The sequence below is a fragment of the Miniopterus schreibersii genome (assembly GCF_964146895.1).
Source record: "Miniopterus schreibersii genome assembly, chromosome: 13".
NCBI lineage: Eukaryota > Metazoa > Chordata > Mammalia > Chiroptera > Miniopteridae > Miniopterus > Miniopterus schreibersii.
In genome coordinates this window covers 37,745,252-37,756,092 of record NC_138113.1, presented here as the reverse complement: position 1 = coordinate 37,756,092, position 10,841 = coordinate 37,745,252, and the positions used below count along the sequence as shown (strand labels likewise).

Sequence of the window (10,841 nt, the reverse complement as noted above, 5' to 3'; positions counted from 1 at the left end):
GATGATGCATTTAAGCCCTAGGTCTTCCTTTCTTTACCTAGTTCTAATGCTCTTAAGAGTAAAAAAGATGACTCAACAGAGTGAAACAGCAACCCACAGAACTGGGGGAAATACTTGTCAATCATAAGAGATTGCTATCCACATATAAAGAACTCTTACAACTCAGCAAACACCTGATTTTAAAATGAGCAAAGGACTTGACATTTCTCCAAAGAAGATACAATGGCCAGTGACACATGATAAAATGCCCAACATCACTAGTCACTGGAAATTCAAATCAAAACCACCAGATACTGGTTCGTGCCCATTGCTATTGCTATCACTGAGGAAAGAATATTGGCAAAATATGGAGAAATTGGAACCTTACTGCATTGCTGGTGGAAATGTCAGATGGCGCAGTTTTTGTGGAAAGCGGTAAACATTCCTCAAAAAATTAAACTACCATGATTCAGCATTTCCACTTCTAGGTATACACTCGGAAGTTAAAGCAGGGACTCTTAAAGGATGTTTGTATACCCATGTTCATAGCATTATTTACAATAGCCAAAAGGTAGAAGCAACCCAATGCGCCTGACAGATGGTATACCTATAATGTTCAGCCTTAAAGAGAAGTCTGACTTGTCTACATTGGGGAAACGTGACATTATGTTAAATAAGCCAGTTACAAAAAAAACACTATCATTCTACTTCTGAGTTCCTGAAGTTGTCAAATTAAGAGAAAGTAGGATGGTGGTTGCCAAGGGTCAGGAGGAGGGGGAAATGGGGAATTAGTGTTTCATGGGTACAATTTCAGTTGGGGAAGGTCATGTTCTGGAGATGGAAAATGGTGGTAATTGCACAACAATGTGCACTTAAAAATGGTTAAAATGGTAAACTTTATGTATTTACAATTTAAAAGAGTACATAAGACAGTGAAAAAAATCTCAATCTTGTTTCCGGGACTTAAATATTGGTCAAACTCATGTGTCATGTGTCTTAGTCTTCAAAAATTCCCACGAGCTCGAATATCTTATTGCATTAGCTGATGTGTAAGCTGAAGTCCTTTGGCACTTCTGCCTTTCACTTCCCCAGGCATTATAAGTCAGCTAACCAGATCAAAGTCCTTGCTCGCTCAAACCTAGAGATTTACTTGATTTGACCAAATTAACATTTGCACAGTATGAGCATTTTGCAGGTTGTAGGACAGCTATGTACATTGTCGCTGTATACTTTCAGTAATTATGCTGGCCCAATCTTAACATGGCTGAACTCAGGAAAGTTAGGTCTCTTTTCCAGATGCTCAACGAGCATGAACTGTCTTCTCTACCACCCTAATTCTATGTAGCATGAGAGTTGGGAGCCCAAATCTGGAATCACTAGGAAGACCATTATTAGCCACTGAATACCTAAGAAAATACTCCTGAGGTCCATTTTCCAGTAATAGTAAATTGTTATATTTCAGAAATTGTGCTACATACTGAGCAGGGTGAGAGGCAGACACTAATTACAGTATAACATGACAAATGCCATAGAAATGGATACCTATGGCTAAGGTTTGAGGTGTTAGATTTAGTGGTGATTTGATCCAGGTTGTTAAGATCAACTGTCATTGTGATGTAGATTTCTCTCTAATTCCTTCGTCATTCTCACTCTTAAGAATTAGTTGGGTTTCCTCCAACATTTTATCTCCCTTTCAAACCCCAGTTAGTATTGCTCCCCCGGTGAGGGGATAAATGCTTGACCAGGGAGGTGCCCAGAACTCAAGGTGCTAAGTCAAAGTTCAGCATCCCAAGTTTATGAGTAGAGAGATTTGATACCATCACACACATACTCTCTTCGTGCTGCTGTGTTGCCAAAGGATAAATTATTTTGGGTGGGAAATCTTCCCAGCAATTCCCCATTGGATTCCCACCATAATATATACGTATATCCAATCCCATGCAATGTACAGACTAGTTTGGGACGGTAGCACATGTAACTGATAAAAAGGAAACAGAAGCTTAATACTTTTTCTAGTTCTTACATGAACTTTCAAATACTCCTGTCATTAAAGTTGAAAAGTTTTGGTCAGGGGTTCTAGATATAAACAAGCAAATGTAATGAAGTGAGTTCCTTCATTTAAAAAATGCATAAACTTAGGTAATATTTAAGTAGGCAGACACTACTGTTAAAACAATTTTACATTTGAAGAACATATTTTCTTAAGAGTAAAAACATTCTTTTACCGTATTTCACTACTTAGAAGAAATAAACCCAACACATATACTTATGAAAAATAACATTCTTCCCTCATGTCAGCCTTGTGTTGTGATATGTCTTTAATTTTAATTTTACAAGTGGCAAAACAGGTACAAAGATTAGCCTTCTTGGTTCACACAGTGTAGCCAAACTGCTGCTTACGACCTGATTCTAAAATAGCCACACCCTACCAGTATTAAGGGTCATGGTTCAGAGAGGTTTTCTGACATAGTGCTTTAATTACAACTCATAGAGAAGAAATGTTTATAAATTTATAAGTAAAAAAACTTATAAATTCATACAGAAAAGAATTTTCCCTCCAAATGAGAGAATTAGAAACTGCAAATCTGTTACATGTAATTTAAAATGAAAAAAATTATAATTGATGTTTAATAATGGTACTGAATTTTGATACTTAAATTATCCTCAAAGCTGTTGAGTGAAAAGTATCAAACTTTCCCTTTCTGTTTATGCTTCTTTGCTGAGAACTGAAGAAGAGACTGCGGCTTAAAGTGACTGAAAAATTATTCACGTGGTTCGTCGTGACCACCTACAAGGTCTTTTACTCGAGTCCAAAGGCAAGAAGAAAACTCTGATTTGAAATCAGAATCTATCTGCTGCTCTGCTAGCCACAGCTCGAATATTGCCATAAACCTTCGATGGAGGATTTCCTGTAGAGAGAGAGAGAAAAAAGCTTATTTATCTATAGAAATATAATCCCATACAGAAGCAACATGAAAATGGTCTACAAAACTCTAAAAAGAACAGGAACATTTTCCATTGGATCTATCTGAAATCAACAAAAGGCCTAAAAAGGAAACCATGCCCAAATATTCTTAGAAAAACACAAAACATTTTAAATCCTTAAGAGCCAAAATATTTCTAAAAGAAACTAGTCAGTCAGACCTGGGCACCAAGGAAGAATCTCAAGTGTTTGCTGAGCACACTGCTACACTCCAGTAACTTGTCATTTATTGACTCTGCTGCCTGGTGGGAGATGGGAACAACTGGATTGACTGGTGCTGATGAGCAGCTCCCTTTTTGTTGAACCTAAAACATGGGTGTTGCCTGATGCTCTGGACTGGCTTTTCTGTGCACCTCATCAGAAGGCAGCAAAGATTCAAGCAATATAAGCCAATCAACCCTTTCTCTTCAGCAGACAAGGATTCCAAGCAAAAAGATCCCTATTTTCTTCTCTGGTACACATTTACCAGCCCCCAAGAGTTTCTATTTGCTATCTTGAACATTTCCCTTAGCTGACTTGCAAATCTGGTTTATTCTAGATTCCCTATTCTTTTCTTTCCAGAGAAAATAGCAACAAATTATTACCCAGGATGAGATTGCAAATGGCAGTTCTTGCCATCTTGATGTTTTGGAAAGAGCCAAGGATGTGAACTTTCCTGCAAGAAAAAAAGTGACACAAGTTAGCAACAAAAAACATTTCCTTAAACTAAGTCCTGTAATCCAGAAACTGAAAAATTATGATGCATACAGATTCCTACATAAAGGCCGGGATGATGGGTGCACAATTCTGTAAATACGCCAAGAACCCACTTTGAAAGGGAGAATTTTATAGTATGTAAATTATATCTGACATAAACTAAAAATAAAAAAACAAAACTAAGACGTTAAGATTTCTGGTAAATAACAGCTGCCACCCAGTGACTGCCGTGAGTGTGAGGGCTTCATACGCGTGTTCTTCAGTGCTCACAGGAGCGGCACTGGGTAGGTGGTGCTACCATTTTACAGACGAGGAAAAGGTTTACGAGAAACCCATCCGAGACTGCACACGGGCAGAGCTGGGATTACTGAGCACCCAGGAATGCAAGGAATACTGTACTTCACATCTTTGGATTTCAACTGCACAGCTTTCTAAAGATCACTGGGGATCGCCCGGACCCTTTCAATGGCCTTTCCTTGCTGAATGACAAAGATCAACAAGGGAGCAGTGGGCCTTTTCAACCCATCTTCCAAAATGCCAGCAAGCCATCTAAAACCAGCCGTGGGAACCCCAAGAGGAACTCTCTCGCCCCGTCAGCTCAGGTATTTCTAAAACTGGGGTAAGAGTGAAGCTAAAAACAAGAGAATCAGTTAAAGTCTGTTCAAGATGATCCCCTGGTTTTCTCCCCCATTCCATGCAAACAGGCAATTGCCCCTCTGTAACTCCGGCAAAATTATTGCAGGGAGAGGAAGTTGTTTACTGGAGGTCAAAACAACATGGGTACCAAGCTCAGCTGAAGAAGTACCATGTTAAAAACGGGCACGGTCGCCTGGCCAGCATGGCTAAGTGGTTTAGCACCGACCCATGAACTGGGAGGTTCCCCGGTTCGATTCCAGGTCAGGACAGCTCCATCCCTAGTGGGGGGCATGCAGGAGATAGCCAATTGATAAATCTCTCACCTATGTTTCTATCTATCCCTCTCCCTCTCTAAAATCAATAAAAATATATTTTAGAAAAACCAAACAAAACAGGCAATGTCAAGCAGGCATTTGCACACTGAATGTTGGGACCTCCAACTGTTTTTCATAACTGGGCTCCAAGAGTCTGGCAGCAGGTAATACTGAACACTGTCTAACAAAAACCACAATGTACGGACAGGATATGGAAGAATAGTAAACTGGATTGTGAGTGTGTGTGGGGGGGGGGTCAAAGAAAACTAAATCCTCATTATTCACGGTAGAAAGTCTACAGTGAATCTGAAAAAAAAATCAAGAAGTTGGTATGTAAATAAGATATTTAGAAATATGGAGATAAATAATTTTTAAAAATTAGCTAAGAGTTGAAACTGATTCCCCTGAAGAGGAGGAAATGGAGGTAGACAGAAATTTGGAGCTTTTTAAAGTAGGTGTCTATCTGACAAAAATAAAATTATTTAGAATATAGCATGAAAGATAAGAACACAGAGAGTAAGAATACGTAAAGCGTCAGTAGTTTTCCTACTAAACCAACCAAAGTAATGGGGTAGTAATTGGACTGGAATGTAGGTCTCAGGACATATAGACAACATGACTTCCCATCTGATATACTGCATACATCTGGAACAAGTTGTTTTTTAGTTTTATATCTTACACATTATATTGTATTTTGCCAGATTAGCAACTCATCAAAAATAACACAGGTGCATAACAGTCCACTTTATGGCTATATCATAGTATGAACTGTTCAACTTGTGGATTTCCAATTAGCCTATTTATAGCAAAAACTAAAGATAATACATTTAATTTTGAGCAGTGTGTAATTCAATTTGTAAACACACACACACACACAAAAGATATAAAAAAGTAACTCAAGAGCATTATTCATAATAGCATCCAACTGAAAATCCCAATGTCCATCAACTGTCAATGGATAAACTATATCCATACAGTGGTACTTGGCAATAAAAAGGGATTACTGATACATCCAACAAAATGGAGAGACTCAAAACAACATGCTAACTAAAAGAAGTCACAGACCAAAGACTACATACTGTGAATTTCTAGAGAACGCAAAACCATAGTGACAACAGAGTAGATTGGTGAGTGCCTGGGAATGGGTGGGGCTGTAGAGGTGCACACTGAACTTTTGGGGGGGGGGGGGTGGAACTGAGTGAGTGAAGTGGGATTACAGGACTAGAACCTCTGCCCAAACCCACTAAACTGTATACTTAAAACAGGTGGATTTTATTGTACATAAATCATACCACAGTAAAGCTGTTAAAAATTAGTTCAACTAGTACATTTTAAGTTAACACTTATAAATACACTTATAAATTTAAGATGTACTACCCATAATTTGATTAGAAAATCAGTTACATTTTTAGATTTCTAAATTAAGTTTTTAGGGCTATATATGATATTTTAAAATGTATACATTTCAAAATTTTTGAAAATTCTAGTTCAAAAAAAACGTTTCCCCTGGCTCCCTACTCCCAACTCTAGACTCAATTCATAAAAGACCAAAATTATAATACAACTGTCCTCAGGTAAAGAGGGCCACCAATGTAGCATTAGAGTTATTCTTGAAGTATAAAAAACAGTCGAGCCTCTCAGTTTAGTGCAAGGATGAGATGATTTCAAATAAAATTATTTCTGGATTCAGTAGCTGGCAGATCCCTCCTCCTCAGTCAACTGCTGCTTCTCCCAACTTCATGGCATTATATAACCTCTGAGCCATCTGTCAGTAATCCCGACCTCGCAACGGAGCAGCTTCAATCTCATGGAGGGGTAATCCCAGCTTGACTTCTTGCACCCTTACTTTAAGCCTGTATCATCTTATTTGTGTTCACATATAACTTCTCTAGTCTTCACCCAATGTACACTACTCACCTTCCTTTTATGAAAGGCCTTTATATATATATTTTAAAGGAAAGCCTCACAATGGCATTGAAAACACCCACTCCTTGCTCTCCCCTACTGACTTAATAGATTCCCAAGAAACTATTTAAATTTTCACCTGTCATGTAATTTCTTTTAATAGTGGTTCTAAATATTTCCTTCATTGCTAATTGACAAAAAAACTATAATTTCTAAGATTTTCCTAAGTTAATCTGCTTTCAAAGTAGGTAACTCTTTATTCATTCAGAACCATATGCTGACAAAGATTTAGTGGCAACATTATGCATAAAATACAACCTTTATGAACTTTTGAAACAAGCAAAAGATCAAATATAAATTATAACAATAATTTTCTCAAGATCACATACTTACACGTCAGCTAGAACTATCCGCGTCCGTGTCACATTCTCTATGGTGAATTTGGTTTTTCCTCCTTTGCCAGCAATCCGTCCTATTGCCCTTGACAGGTGGTCCCCCTTTAGGGGCTTCACTGAATGAAAAAAGCAAGACCTCAAGAGGCGAGCCATTTCAGTGCACCACCCATTTCCACATAAAGTTTAATCATTAATGAAATTTCCCTACTAACAGATATAAAATATACATTTTTTAAATACTGCTCACTGATGCTACAGGAAAGCCAAGAGTCACACACAACGCAAAGTCAGCAATACAAAAGTACAGTATTTTATAATAAAAGACTGCCATACACTCACCATCTGTAATTTCAAAAGACTCTAAGAAGAGGTCATCCAACCTAATGAGGGCAAGTGCGTCCTACAATATAAAAATAAATACTGTGAAGCCCTTCCATTTAAATCCCTGAAAATGGGTGCCAAGCTAAAATTCACAAATTGTAGAACTAGAAAACCCCAATTAAAAAATAAAAAAAAAAAAAGCCCCAATCCACTGAAACATTCATATTGAGTATTTTTCAAGGTCCCATTTTAGATGTCATGAAATCACTCACCTCCACCTGAAACCCGAGAATAAAGGCTTTCACAAAATCGGCTGCTTTTGTCAGGGCACTAACATCCTTGGTTTCTTTACAAGTCTGTATTAAAAAGGCACAGATTACGGGTGTGGATGAAAAAGATAATATTCTAACAGAATCCCAGGAATGACCTTTCCCTTTATTGTAACTTCCTCCACCACCACCCTGTTTCCCAATGTATTCTCCATGACCCAGTTTTTGCTGAGGTAAGTACCGTGTTTAATTTGCAAAACAAAACTTTCCCAACTCCAGAGATAGACAGTTCCACCAAGACTGTCAAATGACTGACTATACTCCATCACTGATCTGGCGCAGCCGGAATGCACACACGCTGAAGGAATTCAACATCCTTAGACCAGTCCTCAGACCAGCCCATCAATGCATCAAGGCCCAAGACAATGTCTTATCTTTTCTTTCAAGTCTTCCCTGCAAGCTGTGATCTAATCTCCTGACTTCATTTATAAGCTGATGTCTCCCACAGCAACAACTCCAGTACTAACTACTAAGCAGGGATCCTGCCCTCAAAGAGTTCGTTCAACAGTCCCAGTAACAGCAGCTAGTCATACAATGCTTGCCGCTGTAAATGACATGCACTACAAAGGTGTCTTCCCTACTATCGCTCTAAGCTTCATGACAACTCTGAATATTAAGTGATATAAAGACTTATGCTTGAGGCAATGACAGTACTAGAAGGTGGAAAAGGTAACATTCAAACACAGGTCTGATTCCAAAACTGTTATTTCCACTGTCCCACACAGACTCACAATCTAATTGAGGATACCACATATTTGACAAATATGAAACCATACAGGATTGTATAGAGGGACATTTAAAACCAGATCCCAGTCCCAATCCTAGATGTGCCCTTAGGGAAGTCCCACAGATACTCTAGGTCTTAAGTTTTCTCATCTGTAAAATAAGGAGGTCAGAGCAAGAGATCCTGAGAGATCCCTACTAGCATCAAGGTTCACTTATCAGCTTGATGACTGGTCAAGATGACTCGTTTCACCCACAGTTTCCCCCCATTTCAAATAAGATGTCATCTACCTCGCAGGGCTGTCCCGAAGACTAAAATGATGTAGTGCATGCTACAGCACCACTATGTGTCTGACATATAAAGGCATCAACAAATGTTAGTGGAACCCAAACTGATGATGTTGCAATACACATGACAGCTAAGCACAATAAACATGTAGGCACTGAGGCATGACTGAAAAATGGACTGATCATAAAAGAGAAAGAACTTGAGAGATGAATGAAACTGAGATAGAAAGACAAAGGATGTAGGGAGGACAGGGTCAGAGAGGAAAGCCACCCGTACGTATGGACATAAAAATGTTCAAAAACATGGTGAGACGAACTTGGGACTGTGACTCCTACTTGAAAGGCAAGTTCAGTCAAAAACTTAACTCTTAATCCTTCAGACACTGAAGATACCAGGGTATCATAATAAAAGCAGTGTGGTGTGGGAAAATTAATCCAGCTCTGGCATAAAGGATGGAGAGGTGGATGATGTAAAGCAATGAAGCAAGGGAAACCTATAGGGAAACAAAAAGTTTGGCATGAAACCATGACAATCTGAATGAAAGTGGCAAGGAAGTCTGTCAAGTTCTCTATTTTAAGCTTTACCAATTATTTCAATTTATCCATTATTCTAGTCCATTATTCTAGTCCCTCAGTGGCAATGAGTCTATACCAGTCCTGATGACAGTATAACAATCCTCAAAAATGAAGGTCATAATTAATTTTGGTCTTTGATTCTGATACAAAATTGGCACTCAGAAAAAGAAGCCCAAAGTCAATTAATTTTGACTGTCTACCACTGGGCTGACACCATGGAATGAAAAAAACAAACAAAAATGCAATAAACCTGTTTAGCTGAACTGCTGAACCTAAGGGATACAGCTGTGATTTGGACTATTTGTAAAAAGGCTCAACATCACTAGCACCATATGCATATACACACACGCGCATATACATGTGTATGTGTATATAATGTAGATATGTATATAAAATTTATACTTATTCCTAAAATAATACATTTCTCCACAAAATACTGTTAAAATACAGTGCCTGCACTGCAGCAAGTACTTCAGCTCATTTTTTACAAACTTCTGTTTACGACAACCTCTGTACTTGGCCTTTTCTCAGTTCAACAGAGAACATGATAAAAATAATGTGCACAGACACAGCCGGTATTTTGGTATGATCTCAGGCTCAACTTACGAATTTAACTTATATATGTGTTAAATGCAGGCCCTGAAGGCATTTGAGATGTTCAAATTCACTAAATTAGAAAACTGGAAGAAAACCATTTGACAACATAAGTCCCACTGCGCAAAGTCTATTCACGAATTTTCATCCCTGTAAGAGAAACCCTAGTATATTTGGAAACGGTTGACATTCTCCTTACCCTGATTTCTACATTCCTCGATTTCAAGTTAAAGCGTATCTGAAGTCCCAAATGTTCTACAATAGGAGTAAATATCTTCATCCAGTTCTCTTTTAATGGCGTATATCTGTTAGATGGTACCGGGATTTTCCTTGTTTCTTCTTTCCCATCCTACAATAAATGAACATAATTGAGGAGACGTCTGAAGGAATGGGGGTGGGGTTGTAAAAATGACAACTAATCCACAAAAAAGCTTCCCGTATCTGAACGAACCAAACTCCAGCGGAGTCACTTCTCTAAGAACTTCACGCCAGAAGAGCTCCTGCAGCTTTAACATCATCCAGAGACCACCGACTTGACCTCCCTCTGGCCCCTACCCCGGCTCCTCTCCCGGGGTCCCGCCAGTACCAGGAATCCGTCCCTGGAGAGGGGCGGGAACACGGGCCTCTTCGCGGGCCGGGCCTCCTCCGTGTCCATGCGGCCCGCGTCCCCGCCCTCCGCCGCCGCGGACAGCGCCTCAGCCTGCCGTTTCTTCGCCCGCCGGCCACCCTTGCGGGTGACCTGGGTGAACCCGTCCTCGGCCCCGGCGCTCTGCGCCTCCATTTCGGTTGCCATCCCTAGGAATCTCCAGCCCCAGCAGACGCTTCCGGCTGGAACACGTGCGCCGCTCCACTGCGCAGGCGCATCACGCTGGCTCGGGCGTTCGCCAACCAGACCCAGGGCTCCGCCCCCTTTCAAGCACTCCCCACTTAGGGGACCTGAAGCTGGATTCTTCCGGGGAGGAAAGGGGGCTGTCCTAAAATATGCCGTATTCTTATGGTCGCCCTCTGGCCCCCTCTCACAGCCAAAGAGTTTTGTGATCTGTAATCTGTATATGTACTAAAGGCAGTAGGTAAAGGCGATAAACAGGTTTGTGCCGCCGAC

The 10,841-nt window shown here is 39.8% G+C and overlaps 1 protein-coding gene across 2 annotated transcripts in view; it reads right to left on the bottom strand.

Annotated features, from left to right (window-relative positions):
- The window catches only part of PNO1 (partner of NOB1 homolog), a 197,003-nt gene extending 186,391 nt beyond the window's left edge, over positions 1-10,612 (bottom strand). The window contains exons 1-7 of one of the 2 annotated variants that reach the window (XM_081156969.1): positions 10,326-10,585; positions 9,939-10,088; positions 7,502-7,585; positions 7,248-7,308; positions 6,907-7,024; positions 3,547-3,617; positions 2,786-2,888 (exon numbers count right to left, since the gene is read on the bottom strand). In XM_081156969.1, coding sequence (XP_081013095.1) covers positions 2,821-2,888; positions 3,547-3,617; positions 6,907-7,024; positions 7,248-7,308; positions 7,502-7,585; positions 9,939-10,088; positions 10,326-10,532 — 759 coding nt within the window. In that variant the 5' untranslated portion in view covers positions 10,533-10,585 and the 3' untranslated portion in view covers positions 2,786-2,820. Of the gene's footprint in view, positions 1-1,105; positions 2,889-3,546; positions 3,618-6,906; positions 7,025-7,247; positions 7,309-7,501; positions 7,586-9,938; positions 10,089-10,325 lie in introns of those variants that run through there. The other variant, XM_081156968.1, reaches the window with a different exon arrangement.
- Between the last annotated feature and the right edge of the window lie 229 nt (positions 10,613-10,841).